The following is a 21,258-nucleotide window of genomic DNA, read 5'->3' as shown; positions in this document are numbered from 1 at the left end:
GGCAATTGTCTTTCGATTGTTTGCAATAGATTATATTTATTTTAAAGTTTTCTTTGTACTGATTGAAGTTGTTTGATTCTGGTTGCAATACTTTTTCATAACCTCTAAACGACGCAGACTATGACCTGGGGAGAGTTTAATTGTACTTGGAACCTCTAAACAACACAATTGCGGTTTAGGAAGTGTTTGGTGGTGAATGGAACCCTCTAAACGACATGCGCTACGGCCTGGGGAGCATTTGATTGTAAATGGAACCCTTAGAACGACGCACGCTGCGATCTGGGGAGCATTTGGTTGTATCTAGATGTCTTTATGTTTGGTGATTGCATATGTGCATATGTGTCAAGTGTATAACATTTTGTGAAGCACATGAATCTGGTGCATCAATAGTTCCTATTTGGATGAGATAGATTAAATATGTGATCTTAGTGCCTCGGGACACCCTTGCAAGACTAGCGCGGTCTGGGTCTGATGTCTAATATTGCTACGCCGGAATATCAAGAGTTTTGATGCATATGAGATGACTGGATAGACTTCCGTTGATTGTGAAACTGAATGGTGTAATGCATGATGGTCATTCGCATGTATGCATGAAGGCAGTTCCTGCTAAAGAATTTGATTGAGTTTTGCGAGAAATTACTCTTCCTTTAAGAGGAGGTTATGTCATAAAAGTGAGGACGTGGCATGGTCCGCTGAAGAGGACCAGTTCTAGCTCCTAAAAGCTGACGGAGGTTATGTTATAAAAGTGAGGACATGGCATGTTCCACTAAAAGAGGACCAGTTCTAACACTTAAAAACTGATGGCAGGGTACACTATACGGAGTCCCGGATTTCGCACCACGATTCATGCGATGTTAATGTGGCAATCCACACGCAAGAATAGGGTGCTTTTCAACGCCAAGTTTTGTAACTAAGGGCCTGGGGCATTTAAAGAAGTGCCTTGGGGAGTTCTCTGGTAGATCCAGCAGGGGTAGATTGTAGAGTGACTCTCCCCAGCGGTTGTACCTTTGTCAAGAGCAATATAAAAGAAATACCAAAAGAGGCGCCAGGGTTTTGGGGCCAGTGCATTTGGGAGTGGAACTCCACCACTTCGTGTCTTTTGTGTGGATTCTCTCTATTTCAAGTTGTGTTTGAGCACCCATGACCAAGTTCAAATGGTTTACACTTTTAAAAAGTCTTGGCATGCAAAGAAGTTCATAAGTTCAAAAGAATGTTGGGAGTCAAAGACTTTGGGTAGAGCTTAATAGGAAGTGTTGGAATGTCTAAATGTTCATAAGTTTTTTCAAAAGCATGTTGACAATACAAGACTTTAAGTAGAGCTTAAAGGGAAGTGTTGACAGTGTCAAGCTCAACATGTGACTTGCTGTTGAAGAGTATCTTGTTTGCGAGTAGTCCGACGAGGTCGTGCAGGTAGAGTCGAAGTGTCACGGGAATGTCAGGTGCAACGGAAGACTTTGAGGATTTAGCTCGGATCTAGTACTCTGCACAAACACAAGGTTACTTTACTTCACTTGAAGAGAGAAATTGAACTGAACACAATGAAGGAGAGAGATAGAGAGAGAAAAAAGAGAGACAACACTGCACGCCGGGTCCCAACCACCCTCAAGGGCCCCCTTGCTCTATTGCCGAAGCAAGAAGTACTTGCTTTATTGACTTGCACAATGATGTTACAATGATCCTAGATGATGAGATGCTAAGAAGTACTGGCTAGAGAAGCTTGGTACTGCTGAGATGCATATGGGTATTTGTAGATGGGTATTTGCTAGAGATGCTTGGTATTGTGAGGCTAAAGACTGGATACTAACACACTAGGAAACTCTGATTTGAAGTGCTGAAATCTGCAAGTTGCTGACCTGCTTCCAAAATGCAAGGGTCGAAAGCAAAAACGCTGAAGTTACAGAGGCTAAAAAATGCTTCTGGCTGAGGTGCTACTACTCGAGGTTGATGCCACTAGAAATGCCAATGGAGCTGTGGTACATGCTGAGGTTGTAGGCTTCGAGGCCATAACCTGTCTTAGTAGACACTGACTGTTAGTACCGATGCACTAGACACGACACATCTAGCACTTGCACCAAACGGCAGTCACATCACAGGACATCACTTGACGTCACAGGACATCACATGACAAATCACAGACAAATTCATTCCAAATCTCAGACCATGACCATCGGCAATGTATTTAGTAATCGCATCTAGATCCATTCCGGACCTCACTGATGCCCGATTAACTAATCCTTGTTGCAATCATGTCTATAGAGATTTATAAGACTGAAATGCTGGAGTTATTTCGTCTTTAGTTCCTGCACTCAAACAAGTCAAGTACAAATCAATCATATTGATTTTCAGGAATTTCTGTCATAAAGTCATACAACAGAATACTACTCAGCCCATTAGCATCCCTGAAACCCAAAGGGAACATCAATGACTCTATTCAAAAATCGGGGTAATCCGTTGACAAAGGAGCGGAGTGACTCCCCTCTGGTGCAAACCCGTTGCACTAGATTCACCCTCACTGAATTCGGGGTTCTATCGGAGTAGACTATGCTAAACGGAATGCTTCAAGGTAAAGTTACAAAATTTGAGGAGTATCTGCTAGGTCCTCCTCCTCCATCCACTTCGCATCCAATGCAAGGTAGTTCTTGAATTTAACCAAGAATCGCCTAATCACTTTACCTATTATCTTTCTATCCTTGTGTGCCAAAATTTGTTTTGGAACAAGTATCTCCTCGCTTTCCTCCACTTCGGGTTGCTCATTAGGCTCCCCATCATCGGGCACATTGCCTTTCAAAGGCTTCAGTAGACTCACATGTAATGCATTGTGGATCTTCCAAGTATCGGGCAGCTTGAGTCTAAAGGAGACATCATTTATCTTTTCTTTTATCTGGAAAGGGCCATAATACCTCATGCTAAACTTTGGAAAAAGCCGCTCCTTTCCCTTTTCTTTCTTAGGCATGCCTTTTCAAAACGTAAGAGCACCCAATCGTCTTCCTTTAATTTCAAATCTCGTTGATGTCGATCTGCTGCCTTTTTATGTCGTTCTTGAGGTTTCGCTAAAGCCTCTCGGACCTTGGCAAAAGCAGTGTCCAAGTCCCTTGTGCACTGGTCTGCTTCAAAAATCTTATCTTTAGTGCTAAGGAAGGGTGGCTCCTTCGGAGCACTTCAGTGATCTCAAATGGCATCTTCTAAGAGTGGATCGTGTTATTGTAGGCAAATTCCGCCAAGGGCAATTTTTTTTTTCCATTGAGTCTTCTGATAAAAAAGAAAAGACTTTAATAAATCCAGAACAACTGAATTTGCAATGTCAGATTGCCCAATCTGTCTGTGGGTGAAATGATGACGAGAACTTCAACCGTGTGCCAATGTTCTCCCAAATAGCTCTCCAAAACAAACTCGTGAACCGCGGATCTCCGTCGGACACTATTGTCCAAGCATGTCATGTAGTCACAAAATCTGTGCACTGAAGAATCTTGCTAAATGATCCGGCTTGGTTTTTTTCTTCACTGGAATGAAGTGAGCTTGCTTGCTAAATCTGTCGATGACAGTCTAAATGCCATCATGCCCATTTTGTGTCTTCAGGAGATCAAAAATGAAATCCATTGCAATACTTTCCCAGGGGCGGGTGGGAATGGGTAAAGGTTGTAACAATCCCTGTGCCTTATGCCTGTCAAACTTGACCTTCTGGCATACTAAACAACTGGGTACAAAGTCGTCCACATCTTTCTCGAGTCACGGCCAAAAGAAGTAACGCTCCACACCTTTCAAGGTGGTCTCGATGCCGCGGTGACCCGTAAAAGGTGGACAATGGCACTGAGGCAATACCTTTTCCCTCAACGCCGGTGTGATGCACAATATCATTTTCTTCATCAAGTAGCCATCTCGTATGGAATATCCCGCTACTACCTCCCCATTATGTATTCGAGTGAATACATCGGAAAAATCCGGATCTGTGCGTCCCGGTCGACCACGTCCTTGAAGCTTCTATGGTGAATTGCGGAAATAGTCCAGACCAGGGGCTTTCGAGACAAAGCATCTGCCACCAAGTTTTTCTGTCCGTGAACATGGAAAATCTTGAAGTGAAACTGTGACAAGATATTAGCCCATCGTATCTGCTTTTCCGAAAGCTGCTTCTGTGACAAGTAGTAGTATAAACTCTGATGATCTGTGAAGACTGTAAAATCGGCTCCAAGTAGGTAATGTAGCCACTGAGTAAGAGCATGAATCACTGCCAAAAGATTTCTCTCATAAATCTGTGATGTCAATTCTGGCCTTGAAAACAATCGGCTTTCATAGGCAATGACATGTCCTTCTTGCATTAAGACCGCTCCCAGACTACAACCACAAGCATCACAATATACTTCAAATGACTTTTGCAAGTTCTTCAAAGTCAACACTGGTACAATAGTAAGTTTTTCTTTAAGTGTCTAAAAGGCGATCACCTCTATCGGTTTCCACGAGAAAGGGACTCCTTTCTGATTCAATATGTGCAAAGGGGAAGCTACCTCTGCAAACTTTCGAATGAACCGCCGGTAGTAAGGACACAAGCCCAAGAAGCTTCTAACTTCATGAACATTGTGGCCAATCACGTATAGTCTCAATCTTGGTCGGGTCCATATGTACTCCTGCTGTTGAGACAATGTGTCCCGCAAAGGGGAAGCTACCTCTGCAAACTTTCGAATAAACCGCCGGTAGTAAGAACACAAGCGCAAGAAGCTTCTAACTTCATGAACATTCTTCAAATCTGACCAATCACATACAGTCTCAATCTTAGGCGGGTCCATATGTACTCCTACTGCTGAGACGATGTGTCCTAAAAAGTGCATCTCCAGTAGGAAAAATTCACTCTTTTTGGCATTGATAACTAATTTGTGATTAACAATGCCCGAAAGACCTGTAGCAGATGGTGTCGATGCTGTGCTTCATCCTTGGAGAAGACTATAATGTCAAAGAAAGTCCCGACAAAAGATCGATACTCTCGGAAAATCCTATCCATCATTCGGTTGAAAGTCGTTGGAGCATTGGAAAGGCCAAAAGGCACCACCAAAAATTCATATAAACCAAAACTTGTCCGAAAGGCTGTCTTGTAGACATCTCCTGGAGCGATTACGATCTGATGATATCCGCTTTTCAAATCAATCCTACTGAACAAGAGGATCCCCGAAGTCGTTCAAGAATATCATTGATCCTTGGAATCGGAAATCTGTTTTTGATAGTGATTTTATTGAGAGCTCTATAATCATTGCACATTCTCCAAGATCCGTCTTTCTTTAAAACCAACAACATCGGAGAGTAGTAGGGAGAAGTACTCGGCTGTATAAGACCCTTTTCCAGAAGGTCTTTCACTTGGTTCATGATCGTTTCATTCTGGGCTCGGCTAACACCGTAAGGTGGCCGGTTCGGTGGTGTGCTTCAAGGAATCAGATCAATGGTGTGATCCTCAGGAGGCGATGGGGGTAACTCGCTTGGCAGGCCCTCAAAGAAACAATTAGCATGTGTATGGAGAAAATCTTGGCGTTCTTTATCAAGTGCAGACATGTTCGTTCTGTGTTCATCATTTAACTCTTTCAAGTAGATCGAGTAAACAAAGAGACTGGATTTTATTAATTTGGAAATGGCCGCAGCCGATACAATAGGGACGGACTCGCCCTTCAGTTTTACATCAAGTACAATTTTTTGGCCCTTTTCATTAGTCAAAGTTGCTTTCTTATCTCGATAGTCGACCATGATGTTGGTTCTTATGGTACCAAGGGACTCCTAGGAGGACGTCATAGCCTTCCAAAGGCATGATGTAGAAGTCCTCGTGCCCTAAATACCCCTGACAATGCTATCGAAGTTTGCCAATGATAGGTGTAATGGTTGTGTCCCGTCCGGGCGCCGCTGGAATTGCCTCTGCTAGTGGTCCCATCTTGTCGGGTGTAATCTCGAGCCGCACCGCCAATTCAGGTGAAATGAAGTTGGCCTTGGCTCCTCCATCGAAGAAAATGAAGTTGGCCTTGGCTCCTCCATCAAAGAAATGAAGTTGGCCTTGGCTCCTCCATCGAAGAAAATCAGGTGAAATGAAGTTGGCCTTGGCTCCTCCATCGAAGAAAATCAGGGCTTCAGGGCTTCTTGATCTTTCACTTTGTCCCAAGCTTGGCAAAGTTTTGTACTTTCATCACTCTGGCTTGGGTCAGTACCCATGCAATCTGGTACCAGTCTTGCTTTCATCTTGCCTTTTCTGCCACGTTCCTTTGCTGCTCTCAAAGTCTCTGGCCTGCCTTCAATCGATTGTTGCGGTGCCTTTTTCAGGCACTTTGCGGAGATGTGCCTTCGTTCCCCGCAACCAAAAGACTTTCCCTCTCTGATATAATTGGCCCCCTCTCGAAGAGTCAGCCAAGGTCGTTTATCCTTATCCTTCTTTTCTTGGGAGCTCTTTTTCTTTCTACTTTCATTGTTGGAGGTCTGTCGGGTTCTCTGAGTCAAGATCTCATCAGTGGGGTAAGTCAAATTTTCCGAATGTATCGAGAAACCATGTTTCGCATGACCCATTAATTCTTGAATAGAATTTGACTTTTGTTCCAGGCAGTAGTCTCGTATCTCTGTAGGGAGTCTGCAACAAAACTACTCAATCTGTTCCTTAAAAGAGACCTTAAATGAAGAGGTTGGTAGAAAAGAGTCCCAAAACCTCTCAAAATAAGCGTCCAAAGAATCTCCCTTGGTCATCCGAAGATGGTTCCAAGCGGTTTGTATATCCCATTCGTACACCCGGGTCAGCCAAGAAGAAATAACCATAGTTACCCGGAACGCGGAACGGGAACGGCGACGGGATCCCCGCGGAACGGGGGAACGGCTAGGGGTTCGGAACGGGAACGGCGCGGAACGGGAGGTATAAAAAACACCCAAATAGTGCATTTTTTAGCTTCTTGTGTTTAAATACAAGGAGTATTAGAGTGCTTTGACTGTAATACTCACAAAAAACTCGTTTTGAAGACCATTCAATCTTGCTATGACTAGATGATGTGAGAGAGAGAGAGAGAGAGAGAGAGAGAGAGAGAGGGAGAGGAAGAGGGAGAGATTTGAGAGAGTGGGAGGGAGAGGAAGAGAGCTTGAAGGCTTAAAGCCTTGAGCCTTGAGAGAGTGAGTCTTGAGAGGGAGAGATCTTGAGAGTGTGATAGGGAGAGAGCTTGAGCCTTGAGGATTAGCTTGTGGAGAGAAAGGGGGAGGGGGGTGCATTTTATGAGTCCTTCAGGCCTTGCACACTTCAAAAAGAAGCCCAAACATTTACTTCAATTTTTTCAATTTTTGCCAAATTTGTTTGTAGCCGTTGGCCGTTCCAGGGGCATTCCGGAACGTTTTGGGGGCGTTCGGAACGTTCCGGAACGGCCGTTCCGGTTTGCACTGGCCACCCAGAACGTCAAATGTTTCGGGACGTTCGAGAAGGGAACTCCCCCCCCGGAACGCCGGAACGGGGGCTAGGGGGCGTTCCCCGGTAACTATGGAAATAACGAGCATTTTGAATTTCGACCACTTGACTGGAGCTTCTTTCCTCAGAAGAAGGGTGGACCACCATGTTCGAGCGTTTCCTTTAAGAAAAGATACACCCTCCTAATCTTGGAGTTCTCTGAGTAATACCCTCCAGAGAAGGCTATGTCAAACTGCTGGATGAAGGCCAAAGCCCTCGGAGCATCTCGGAATCTAGAAAAGGATTCAAATTTATCGACTATCCACCTTCTTTAAATTCTTTTGCTTTCTTTCTTTTGTCTTTGAGGAAGTCATATTGGCTGGCTTTGTAGAAGTGCTTCTTCTTTGCATAAAACATATGGTCATTTGAGTCCGAACTGTCAGAGGATGACTCCTCCATAGAGCTATCAGAAACTGGGTAGAATTTGAGTTTGTTTGCCTTTATCTTGCCCTTTCCGAAGCTTTTCTTTTTCCTACGATTTTTGTCTTTTGTGTCCTCCTCGCTCGAGTCAGAAGAGCTAGAAGAACTGTCAGAAGAAGAGGAAGAAGAAGAACTGGGTAGTCCTTCAAAGTGTACATGCTTCTTCTGCTTTCTTGCGGATGCAAAAGAAGACTGACGACCCAAATAACTAGGGTAGTGAGTCCCCTTCTTGCGCTTTTTCAATTGCTTTTTTGATTTTTCGCATCCAAAAGCTGACTGATCTTAGTTTCAACCACCTCTTGAATTTCTTGTTCTGTAAACATCCTTGGAGAAGGAGGTTTCTTGAGTTCCAGTTTGATTGGTGGTTCGGTGGCTTTCTGCCACTAAGTGTGCACTTCAGCGATGGATTGCTGAGACAAAAATTTTGCAAACTGAGGGTCTTTCGCAAATTTAATCATCTGCTTTCTGCACTTGTCAACCTACTGTAGACGTTCCATCTCTTGAAGTTCGTACTGAGTAGGCTGAGGTGGCCCGTACTCTTCCTGTGTTACTTCGTGTAAATCTTTTGCTGCATGATCTCCTCCCGCATCAGAAAATGCAGAAGAAGTCGACTGATTCTTTTCGGAATCCATAAGTGTGCGAAATAAGGAATCGGATTTCTTGGTAGAAGAGAAATCCGCCGTGCTCTGATACCACTGTAACAAACTTGGACACCCCAAGTCAAGATTCTACCGCGACACAACAGAGATTCACTTCAAATTAACTGACAGAACAAAGGAGAGACGACACAACCCGGCGTAGTTCCGTGCCAAGAGGTATTGGCCCGAAAAATTGGGGCCCCTTTCGGTATTTATTTTTATATTAATCTGTGTGCAAAGTACAACTGAGCTTGCGGGTGCTCACTCTCAGTTTCTGCATCCAGATGCCCTGAGAAGTGAGCCCCTAAGGCCACTTATAAAGATTACATGGGATGCCAAAAGCAGAGCCCCAAAAACTCTAACTCAAAAGTTTCAAAAGCAATTGTTTCCAAAAATTTGTAGTAAAAGCAGTCAACCTAATTTTTGGAAATTCCGTACGTTGTTAGTGGGTTTTGCGAAGATTCGTACGCTACCATGTCAGCGCATAATGCGGAGATCCGTATAGTCAGCCTGTCGACGCTTTTTCCGGTGTCCGTACGTTGTTGCCATGTCAGTAGGCGTGTGTTTGTGTCCGGGGGTCTGCCACCTCACCAGATTCTGATAGGGTCAGGCTCTCAGGAGATTTGAGACATTCTCAGGCTATCAAGACACCCGTCGAGCCCTTGAGTTATACAATAGTTTGTTCTCTAGACGTTGGGTCATGGAACACTCCAAGGTGCGAAGGGTGGCATCTTACTTGAAAGGAACTGTAGATACGGTGGTCTACTCTAATGTCACGCACAAAAGCACCTGTGACGCGGGTAAAATTCAAGAAAATTTTCACGTCAACTTGGATATCGGGCGAATATGAAAGAGATGCCGTCACGGCTTGACATCATTTGAGAATGACTATTAAAGATACATTGGATGACTATTGCTAGAGGTTTTGGGATACATATTTGCCAGTGTCTTCGTTTCGGAAGATCTCTTTGAGGGGTCAGATTGAGGCATTGAGCAGTTTTGCTGTGGTTTTCCAAAAGAGATTTGAGAGTATTGTCTAGACCAAAAGTCTGACTCTATCCAGAGATTGATGGGACATGCTAAGCAAGGATTTGGAATGCATGCCGGCTCATTGACTTGTCACAAACTGGTGATGTGGCAAGCCCCCAGACTCTCGTGAAATGCGTCGATAGGTTGACGTGGCAGCAAGCCAATGGAAATCCTGTCGAAAAACGCGCTGACAGGTGACGTGGTAGGCAGTACGGACTTCCGCAATAACCGCTGACATGCTGACGTGGCAGTGTACGGACTTTCGGCTGAATTAGCGCTGGCTACTTTTGGCTGAATTAGCGTTGGCTGCTTTTGGAGAAGGTTGCTTGTAAGCTTTTAAGTGAGCTTTTGGGGCAGTAAGCTTTTGAGTTGAGATTTTGGGGCTCTGCTTTTTGGGCAACCCTTGTAACAATAAATAGGTCTTTTTGGCCTCATTACTCAGAGCATCTAGATGTAGAGGCTGAGTGTGAGTTTCCAAGGACTCCCTTGTACTTTGGCACACAAGTTAATATAAAAAGAAATATCGAAAGGGACGCCAGTCTTTGGGGCCGATACCTCTTGGCATGGAACTGCACCGAGCCGTGTCATTTGTTGCGAACTGTTCTAAAGTGAATCTCTGCTGTGTCGCGGTAGAATCTTGACTTGGGGTGTCCAAGTTTGTTATAGTGGTATTAGAGCATAGAAAGATTCTTCTTCTACGGAGGATCCGATCCTTTTTTGCAATGCACAGCTTTTGGGAAAGAACTTCGTGTCTTGACCCCAGACTTATTAGCCACTCCTACCCTTCATACATCGCGCATCGGGCGCTCTCCCGTCTTCATCGCTCTGTCTTACAGGGCATAAAGCCATAAAGAATCCGAGATTACACATGGGTTCTCGTGAAGAATCTGGCAGAGATGACACCTCTCAGTGGGAAGGCAAAGAAAAGTCGAAAATTCGGCGCGGGAACTGAAGAAAAGAATGAAGATTTGGGCAAATTTTTTTTCAGACAAGTCTACCAGAATGAAGTACAAACGTCAATTGTAGGTTGACATATGTGTGAACAGATTGATTAAGTACTCCAGGGACCCGAGATCGGCGAGACACGTGAAGAATTACTCGATTGATAAGATTTACTCGAGATGGCATGTAGCCATTGCTTCTCCTCCCAGGTAGGGAGGAAAGCCAAAAGGACAGACGAGTGTAGAAAAGCGGAACCTGTACACGCAGAAAGAGATGACCAAAACTCAAAGAACCACCGGAAGATAAACTTGAGAGCTACAGAGCAGCAACCGAGTGCGGAAGAAAAGGAAAGATGAAAGCAAAACTGGTACGACATTGAGTTGGGCCCGAACCGAATCAAATGAACGGAAGTACAAAATTTTGCCGCCCTTGGGGTAAAGTGAAAGATCAAGACCGCCCTCATTTTCTTTGATGGAGGAGCCAAGGCGAACTTCTTGAATTGGCGGCTCGACTTGGAATTGCGCCCAATAGGCTGAGGCCACAAGCGGAGGTAGTTCTAGCGGCACCGGGACGGGATGTTGCTATTACACCGATCATTGGCAGACTTCGTTTGCAATGTCAAGGGCATTTAGGGCACGAGGACTTCTACGTAATGCCCTTAGGAAGGTTGTGACGTCCTCCTCGAAATCCCTTGGTACCACAAGAACAACGTCGTGGTTGACTATCGGGCTGAGAAAGTGACTCTGACAAATGAAGGGCAAAGAGATTGTATTTGATGAAATTTAATTTCTTTACTCAGAACTGAACGATGATTGAAGGTCGAGTATGTTTGACCTCGAAAAAGAACGACAAGATTTTTTGCAATAGGGGTTGATTGTTTCTCTGAAGGCGTACAAAGCGAGTTACCTCCTTTAGGTCGAGAAGATCACATGATTGATTCGTGGTAGTACACCACCGAACCGGCCACCGTACAGCGTTAGCCGAGGCCAAGATAAAGAAATAATGAACCAAAACAGATTTCCACATTATGAGGATCGATGCTATACTCAACAAACTTCAGAATTCTACTTGTTGAATTGATATGAAGAGTGATTACCATCAGATCTTTATTACTCCTGGAGACGTCTACAAGACAGCTTTCAAGACGACTTTTTGGATTTTCACAAAAGACTAATCATTTGTGGGTTTTCCAGACATTGAGGAAGCATAAATTGCTTATAAATGTGAAAATAAGAGCGAGTTTTCTTGCCTGAGATACATTTCTTGAGACACATCGTCTCAGTAGAAAGGGTACAAATAGACCTGGCCATATACAGTTTGACGTCTCCTTCTCTAGAGAGTGGCTCTCAGAACATTCCAGACAGGCGGCATATTACTTCAAAGGAACGGTGCCGATGAATGTCATCACGACTTGGCATCGCTTGAAAATGACTGAGAAAGATACATTGGATGACTACTGCTAGAGATTTTGGGATACTTGTTTGCCAGCGTCTTCGTTTCGGAAGATTACTTTGAAAGACTAGATTGAGCGGTTTTGCTGTGGTTTTTGAAAGAGATTCAAGACTATGCTTTAAACCAAAAGTCTGACTCCATTCAGAGACTTATGGGACATGACTAAGCAACGATTTGGAATGCATGCCGGCTCATTGACTTATGCGAAGGGCAAGATAGTATCCATCTCAAAAAGGCAAGAGTTTGCGAGTGAAGAGAATGAATCAAGGGAACCAGATGATAGCTCATTACAGGATTCTGGCGAATCAGAGGGTTCAGACGAACTAAGGGAACCAGATGCAAGTTCATCAAAGGATTCCAGAGAAAGTGGAATCAGATGATAGTGAGTCTTAGGGTTCCGATGATTGACTCTGACGTGCCAATGGACAGGGGAAGCGAAAGAGGCTACCCGCATGTCCCAAGGCACAAGGTAAGAAAGGATAAAGGGAATCAATTGGTAGGTCATAACATTCCCCAGACACAGGATAAGATTGAGACTATTCCCGATTGGCCAAATTTGAAGAAAGTTCTTGAAGTTGGAAGCTTCTTCGGCTTGTGTTCTTACTACCGGTGGTTCATTTGAAAGTTTGCAGAGGTAGCTTCCCCTTTGCACATTCTGACACAGAAAGGAGTCCCTTTCTCGTGGGGACCGACAGAGGTGACTGCCTTTCAGACATTGAAAGAGAAATTGACTACTCGACCAATATTGACTTTATTGGATTTGCAAAAGTCATTCGAAGTATATTGTGATGCTTGTGGTCATAGTCTGGGAGCGGTCTTAATGCAAGAAGGCCATGTCATTACCTACGAGAGCCGATTGTTTTCAATGACGGAATTGACAGTATAGATTTATGAGAAAGAGCTTTTGGTGGTTGTCCATGCTCTTACTCAGTGGCAACATTAGCTACTCGGAGCCAATTTTACGGTCTTCATTGATCATCAGAGTTTACGATACTTCTTGTCACAGAAGTAGCTTTCGGAAATGCAGATGCGGTGGGCTAACATCTACTCACAGTTTCATGACCAGATTGTCCATGTTCAGGGACAGAAGAACTTGGTGGCAAATGCTTTGTCTCGGAACCCGCTAGTCTTGGCTATTTTCACGATTCACCATAGAAGCTTCAAGAACATGGTTGATCAGTACGCCACCGGATTTTTTCAGATGTATTCACTTGAATACAGAATGGGGAGGTAGTAGCGGGATATTCCTTACGAGATGGCTACTTGATGAAGAAAACGATGTTGTGCGTTACACAGCCGTTGAGGGAAAAGGTTTTGACAAAGTGCCATTGTCCACCTTTTACGGGTCACCGCGGCATTGACACCACCTTGCAAGCTGTGGAGGTTTCTTCTCTTAGCCAAAACTCAAGAAGGATGTGGACGACCTTGCACGCAGTTGCTTGGTATGCCAAAAGATCAAGTTTGACAGGCATAAAGCACAGGGATTGTTACAGCCTTTACCCATTCCCACCCGCCCATGGGAAAGTATGAATTTCATTTTTGATCTCCTAAAGACACAAAGTGGGCATGATGGCATTTGGATTGTCATCGACAGATTTAGCAAGCAAGCTTACTTCATTCCAGTGAAGAAAACAGTCAAGCCGAATCATTTAGAGGGACTGTTCATTGCACAGATTTTCAGAGATCCCCGATTCACGAGTTTGTTTTGGAAGGCTATTTGGGAAAACATTGGCACACAGTTGCAGTTCTCATCATCTTTCCACCCGCAGACAGATTGGCAATCTGAGATTGCAAATTTAGTTGTACTAGATTTTTTTGAAGTCTTACATTTCTGATCAGGAGACTCAATGGGAAATTTTTTTGCCCTTGGTGGAATTTGCCTACAATAACACGATCCACTCTTCGATGGGGAAGGCGCCATTTGAAATCATTGAAGGTGCTTTGAAGGTTCCACCCTTCCTTAGCACTAAAGATAAGATTTTTGAAGCCGACCAGTACACGGGGGACTTGGACACTGCTTTTGCCAAGGTCCAAGAGGCTTTAGTGAAATCTCAAGAACGACACAAGAAGGCAGCAAATCAATACCGTCGCGATTTGAAATTTTAGGTAGTCGATTGGGTGCTCTTACGTTTTGAGAAGGCACTCCTAAGAAAGAAAAAGGGAAAGGAGCGGCTTTTTCCAAAGCTTAGCATGAGGACTATGGCCCTTTCCAGATAAAAGAAAAGATAAATGATGTCTCCTTTAGACAGAAGTTGCCCTATACTTGGAAGATTCAGAATGCATTTCATGTGAGTCTATTGAAGCCTTTTAAAGACGACGTGCCCGATGATGGGAGCCAGATGAGCAACCCAAAGTGGAGGAAAGCAGCACACAAGGATTGGAAGATTAAAGGTAAAGTAATTAGGCGGTTCTTGGTTAAGTTCAAGAACTATTATGCATTGGATGCGAAGTGGATGGAGGAGGAGGACCTAGCAGATACTCCTCAGATTTTGGAACTTTACCTTGAAGCATTCAATTTAGCATAGTCTACTCCGATAGAACCCCGATTTCAGCATGGGTGAATCTAGTGCAGCGGGTTTGCACAAGAGGAGAGTCACTCCGCTCCCTTGTCAATGGATTGCCCCGATTTTGAATAGAGTCACTAATGTCCTTTTGGGTTTCAGGGATTATAATGGGTTGAGAGTATTCTGCTGTATGACTTTATGAACTGGAATTCCCAAAAATGAAATGAAAATGATTGATTTGTACTTGACTTGTTTGAGTGGAGGAAATGAAAGACGAAATGACTGCAGCATTTCGGTCTCATAAATCTCTATAGACATGATTGCAATAAGGATTAGTTAATTGGGCATTTGTGAGGTCCCGACTGGATCTAGATGCGATTACTAAATACGTTGTCGATTAATCATGGTCTGAGATTTGGAATGAATTTGTATGTGATTTGTCATGTGACGTCCTGTGCTGTGACTATCGATTTGTACAAGTGCTAGATGTGTTGTGTCTAGTGCGTCGATACTAACAGTCACTGTCTACTAAGACAGTTTATGGTCTCTGTCTGTTTTGCAGGCATAATCGAGGGTGATCACAATTCCTTCAAGAGGGGGGTATGTCACAAACTCGTGACCTGGCAGGCCCCCGTCTCCTGTGAAATGCGCCGATAGTTTGACATGGTAGCAGGCCATCGAAAATCCCGCCGGAAAACGCGTTGACAGGTGACGTGGCAAGCAGTACGGACTTCCGCAGTATCCGTTGACATGCTGACATGGCAGTGTACGGATTTCCGGAAATTGCGTTGCTGCTTTTGGCTGAATTAGCGTTGGCTGCTTTTGGAGAAGATTGCTTTTAAGTTTTTAAGTGAAAGCTTTTGGGTTGAGATTTTGGGGCTCTGCTTTTTGGGCAACCCTTGTAACAATAAAAAGGTCTTTTCGGCCTCATTACTCAGAGCATCTGGACGCAGAGGCTGAGTGTGAGTTCCTAGGGAGTTCCTTGTACTTTATGTCAGAAGACGGGCACCACGTGCCAATAGAAAAGAACAGACTTTTAGCACTTCAATAACAACTGAACTGAGAGAGAGCGAGAGATTGACCAAGAGATTGGTATTGACCACCTTTCTAGGTGGAGTGAGTTTGAGGCGGGCCAAGCGAACGCATTGATCCGATGCGTCTATGACCTCGATGCAAAAACTGTAACCTTAAAACCCGTCACATAGCGCCTTCTAAAATCAAAGCAATCATCCTCGATTGCAAAATACAAGAAAATGTTCACACTTCTAACATTCATGCAACTTAAAATCTCACAATTGGTCATTCAGTTATTCATTCTTGCGTCATGATGGTCGTGCACACATAAAAGCTAGCTGCAGATACCTTGGGTGCGTTTGAAATCCGATCTTATGGCCAGTTTCTTAGCCCATGCCTATAAAAGGTCATTGATTCTATCTTGTGGCTCACACACCCAAGATTATAATCTTAGCCAATGCCTATAAAAGGTCATTGGGTCTTGTGGACCTGTGGTGTCGTGCACACACCGAGGATCATAGTCTTAACCTTAGTCATAATCATAATCTTTATTCATCATAAGTTCGCACAAAATTTCCAAATTCATTTTTCTTTTCTTAGCTTGCTGTCACTCCTTGAGTAGGTGGAATACTGAAGTCCAACACCAACTCTTTGTTCTTGTGGTTCAACTTGATCGTTTGTTCTCTTGCATCAAATCGGACAGGATACTTATAAAACCAAGCATGCCTAGTAGAACATCACATTCTCCCAAATCCATAATGTAGAAGTTAACTAGATCTGCAAACGTGTGAACTTGAAGTCAAAGTGATCCAATCAATGGTGTAGATGACGTGTACGTTCCATTAGCCATTTGTGATTCAATCTGCGTCCCCTTGGCATATGCCTCAATACCTAATCTTGCAGCTAAATTCTGGGGAGATGTTGATGGTAGGGACACTTATCAAATCAGAAATCAATCCAACTGAGGGTTAGGATTTCTTGTTTTTTGTGCTGTCATTTGGGAGTGATCTTTTGTTGTTGGGGTTTTCAAGACAGTCCAATGCAACATGGCCACGAAGGCCACATTTGTAACACTTTCCTTCTGAACGGTATTGTGCCATTTCGGCACGAGTCAGCCGTCGAGTAGAATTGTTGGAAACTGTACTAGGTAATGGTTGTGGGGTATCTTGGGTGGAGGATTGTGAACTTTGGTTTCTTGGGCAATAATGTCAACGAATACTTATTCTTTCTTCATAGTGTGATAACCCACTCTTGCATGTGGCATTAGTTGACGCATATTTGAGACCACGTTTCCTATGCTGTAATCCTGCAATGGAAAAGGTAGGCCCACGATGTACTTCTCAATCTGTTCTGCAAAAGTAATGTCGCGAAAATACTTAATATTTCTCTATAATGTGGTAACCCATTCTTGCATGTGACATTAGTTGACGCATATTTGAGACCACCTTTCTTATGCAGTAATCCCGCAATGAAAAAGGTAGGCCCACAAGGTACTTCTCGACTTGTTGTGTAAAAGTAATGTCTCGAAAAGTGAAAACTAGTAGATAAGCGTCCCGAAATCTTTAATTGTGAGTTGAAAGAGTTTTCGAGGGATACATTTTGAGGCTAGACCATGTCTACTTCAAAGGTCTCATCAAGGAAGCTTGGGTAGAAAGCGAGCTTAAAGTCATTCGAGGTTTTCGGACTGTCAGGTTTCTTGATTAGGGCTACCCACCATGTCAAGACACTAACTTTGAGAAAAGAGGCGACTCGTAGCAACTTGGATTCTTTTGTAGAATTTCCGTTATCGAACAGGACCTGAGAATCTTGGACACTGAGAAGGTGCAAAATTTAACTGTAGCACCACCATCCTTGAAGGATTTTGGACCCAATCTGCTAACTATACCAAAACAACATTTCTCGCTTCTCCACCCGGGATTAAAATTACCAATCATTGAAACCAGTATTAAAACCAGAGTCAAACAATTCAAATCGGTACCAAGACAAGTTCAAAACAGATACCATCCATTTCAAAGGAATTTCAAAGAGGATCACCAAACAAGTTCTCAAACAGAACTCAAACTTAAAAAGCAATCTCGACATCTGTTGAGCTCGAAAAGTCGACCGACTTTCCATCCTGAAATCTGCACCGAAAATTAGGGTTAGGTTTCTTCTATAAGGTCGTAGCCGACCAGAGCATGGTCCATCAGTTCTTGGACAAATAGTCTTCCTCTGGTGGTTGGTAGTCCCAAAACATAGCAATCACACCGGACCTCCAAGGTTATCAGCTCGAGAAGAGACACCTACTGAGAGATGTCGAGAAATTTCTAGTTATAATCTGCTAGAGGTTCCATGGCAAGCATTTCAAGACACCCACTTTGCCAGAAGTTGCAGATCGAAGGAAGATGTCAGAAACCATACAACTTCGGGCAAAAATTTTCTTCAAAGCTTGCCAAGTTCTTGGAGCATGTGGCTTGGTAACTATTGTATGGCACTGCATCTGAGAAAAGCAGCAGCTCGAAACAAATCTTGGATCCTTCTCTTGCAAGTGATCTTTATGGCTTATGCCCAGTAAGACAGAGCGATGAAGACGGGAGCGCGCCCGATGCGCGATGAAGTAAGGGTGGGAGTGGCTAATAAGTCCGGGGTCGTGGCTAATAAGTCCGGGGTCGCGACACAAAGATTCTTCAATACAATTTCCAATAGACTTTGGAAGCGTCGGTTTGCTTTGTTTGCTCTTTGGTAGGACCGGTATGCTTTTACAAAAGCACACGCCTGAAGCTCTAATACCGCTGTCACGGGACGGGCACCACGTGCCAACAGAAAAGAATAGACTGAACAAACTTTAGCACTTCAGTAACAACTGAACTGAGAGAGATAGACGACACAGGGAGTGGCGAGTATTGGCCCCAAACCTTGGTGCCCCTTTCGGTATTTCTTTATATTACTTGAACTCAGTGCAATGCCAGTACTCCACCCTCTGCACCTTCGTACTGAAGCATGCCAGAGAATGAGCACTTGGCTCATATTAAAAGGCCCTTGGCCATAAAAAGTAGCTACATGAAAATCTTTCAAACTCAAAAGCAACTGGCCCAAAAGCAAGTGCTCAAAAATTGCCAGCGCATATGCAGCAATCCGTACAGCTCTGCCATGTCAGCAAGCCAACACAAAACGCCGAATTCCGTACAATGTGCCATGCCAGCAAGCCAGCGCAAAATGCAACATTTCGTACAACGGCCAAGTCATCTTCTCCACCTGTGTGTGTGTGTGTGGGCTTGCTTTATTTTAAAGCCTTTATGTCACTTGGGCCCCATCGGACGGGGTCCCATAAGTTGGTGGGAACTTCTTCCGTTTCTTCTTCTGCTTCTGCTTCCGCTTCTTAGGGTTTAGGCCCCTCGGTTGGGATCTGAAGGTTGCTCCATTCTTGAGTGACTTGACACGTCAGCAGTTTGTGACATCTGTTCTGTTTGTAATAGGAGGGCATCACATGCCAACGGAAAAGAACATATTTAACATGATTTTAACACTTCAATACAACTGAACTGAAAGAGAGAGAGAGAGGGAGCACACACGAGACACGGAGTGGCATAGTTCCACCCCGAGAGTGCAATGGCCTCAAACGATAGCGCCCCTTTCAATATTCTTTATATTGCTTCAACACAGTACAAGTGCTGCCACTCTTGCTCTAATTTTGCTCCCGCTAGAATGTCAGAGAAGGGACCCACAGTCTGTATTTTAAGGCCCATGGCCATTCAAAAGCAGTTACATGAAAACTTAAAAGCCACAAGTCTAATAATGATTAAGCTATGAATGGATCATTTGTGTACCCACGGTCCACCATAGCCATTAATATTGGTAACAGAGCCTATGCTAGATTAGTGTTTCCTATGCATAGGCATCTCTCTCTATGCTAGATTGCATAACACTATAGCCATTGCAATTGGTATTGCATATTAAGCATGGCGCTAATTCACAGTCAGTTGGAATGGGAAATGGGAACAAGACCGGCAAGGCCATCAAAGACGGAAACGATTTGCTCATTTCACTGGAACGGTTTAGAAACGGCTTTTTATAGGTAGGTTTGGAACTCCCTAAGGAGACCGAAAAACGGAAACAAGAAACGGGGGACTTTGGAAATAGAGTTTCCAATCCGGTTGGCCCACCTTGACCCTCTGATGCTCATACAGTTGCGCAAGCTCCGCCATAATCTCCATAGAGTCAGAAAGCAAGAGAGAGATGACATGCAAAAGCTAGAGGCCACACGTAGCCTCACTTAATACCCTGAGGAAGCACCTATAAACTACAAGCGTTTGAGAGAATGAGAGTTGCGCCAGAACACCAATGCCAAGTTTAATTTTTTAAAAAAAGGGGGCGAGCTTCAAGGGCACTGATTCTTCCCCAAGTGCTGGTCTTCCCACCTAGATTGGGCGAGCGTCAGACTGCCTAGTAATTTTAGGGTTTGTCTTTGTCCCGTTCATCACATGGGATCGATTTGCTACGGGACATGGCTACACCAAACCATAGACTAGAAAACCCCAGGATCTGGAAATTGAAGGTTTTTATTGAAGTAATTTGAAACCCTATTGAGAGATGAATCAATGACTCAAATATTCCAAGATGCAAGTGCCATAAGCTTTGATTCCTTTCGTTGAGAATGGTAAGAGTTATTGGTTGAAGATCAAATTAGCCATTCATCTTGAAAAGAGAATGTTTTAACATTACTTGCATTAGATATAGGTGTCAAGCCATTGATAGGTGGAATCAAGCTTTTAATGTAGGATATGATCTAGAGGATTTCTAGGGAGAGAATCCTGGGTCAACTTCTACAATCATGGGGCTGATTTGGCTTGGTAATTTTCAGCATTGAAATTGTTCCATGCAACCAATCATTCCTGGACCATAATAGGACTAGCAGTATAGTTATTGCTAACATGATTTTATTTTTTGGCAGATTTACGACCTCCGGTTCCGAGGCCCGCGACATCATCACAAGCAGCTCACAGAATGATAATGGGAGCACTACAAAGACAGGGTGTTAAAAAACAACCAATATCAATGAGCAGCTTCAAAAGCTCTCAGCAACAAGAGGCGGAGAGGAAGCAACGGCTACATACAAGGCAGAAACTTAGAGATGAAGCATGGGGATCTGAAGTCTGAGTCCAGTGAAGCTTTCTTTTCATGTCAGTGAGAAAAATTGGTGGATCTTTTCAAGAAGGCTTCCTAATAGCTCTGAAAGCAGTGCTCAAAAGAGTTAGGTCTATCATTGTTGTAAAGTATAGGAAAAAATATACCGGATAGTTCAGTCTCTCAGATAATCGCTCTCTCTGCTTCCGTGCCTAGTGGTTCAATTTCCTTTTCTGTGAGTATGATTGTCAAATTTGGCAATAGTTTTCACGATCTTGTTGTAGTATGATGTTTGAATGTCACAGTTTTAGGACAGACTTGTCCATGTGCAATTGCCGTGGTATTTGGAAGCATGGAACATGTGTTTACTAGTGCCTTACATATTTATTCAGTCCCTCTGCAGAAGCTTCTTCATCTGTTTTGTTTCTTGCTTGTGGTTCCATTTCCAGATCTCATGGCTAATGGCTACCTGAAAGTTGCTGAGAATTTACTGGTCTTCATGATTGCTCCTTTTCTTACTCATCTCTGGTAGGGTGTCACTGCAGAAACAGGGAGGCACCAGCTTGAACCTAGTATGGCTCGATTCTCCTATACTTGATCTGTCAATGGGTGTCAGCTTACACAGGGCCCTCTTGTAGACCCTGCAAGACAATTACTCATGAACCTGAAAGGCAACAGTTAGTGACGATATGCCCCTGTGCAGCAATTTACAAGCTTG

General features: G+C 43.8%; 1 protein-coding gene across 1 annotated transcript in view; it reads left to right on the top strand.

Moving 5' to 3' along the window:
- LOC147421507 (coiled-coil protein) overlaps positions 1–20,965 on the top strand; it is a 105,468-nt gene extending 84,503 nt beyond the window's left edge. Inside the window, exon 6 of the mRNA XM_086503515.1 lies at positions 20,368–20,965. Coding sequence (XP_086359641.1) covers positions 20,368–20,573 — 206 coding nt within the window. The 3' untranslated portion in view covers positions 20,574–20,965. The remainder of the gene's footprint in view (positions 1–20,367) is intronic.
- The last annotated feature ends 293 nt before the right edge of the window (positions 20,966–21,258 follow it).

Source organism: Adiantum capillus-veneris, chromosome 27 (genome assembly GCF_014529385.1).
Source record: "Adiantum capillus-veneris isolate H3 chromosome 27, ASM1452938v2, whole genome shotgun sequence".
NCBI lineage: Eukaryota > Viridiplantae > Streptophyta > Polypodiopsida > Polypodiales > Pteridaceae > Adiantum > Adiantum capillus-veneris.
This window is presented reverse-complemented; position numbering and strand designations above follow the sequence as displayed.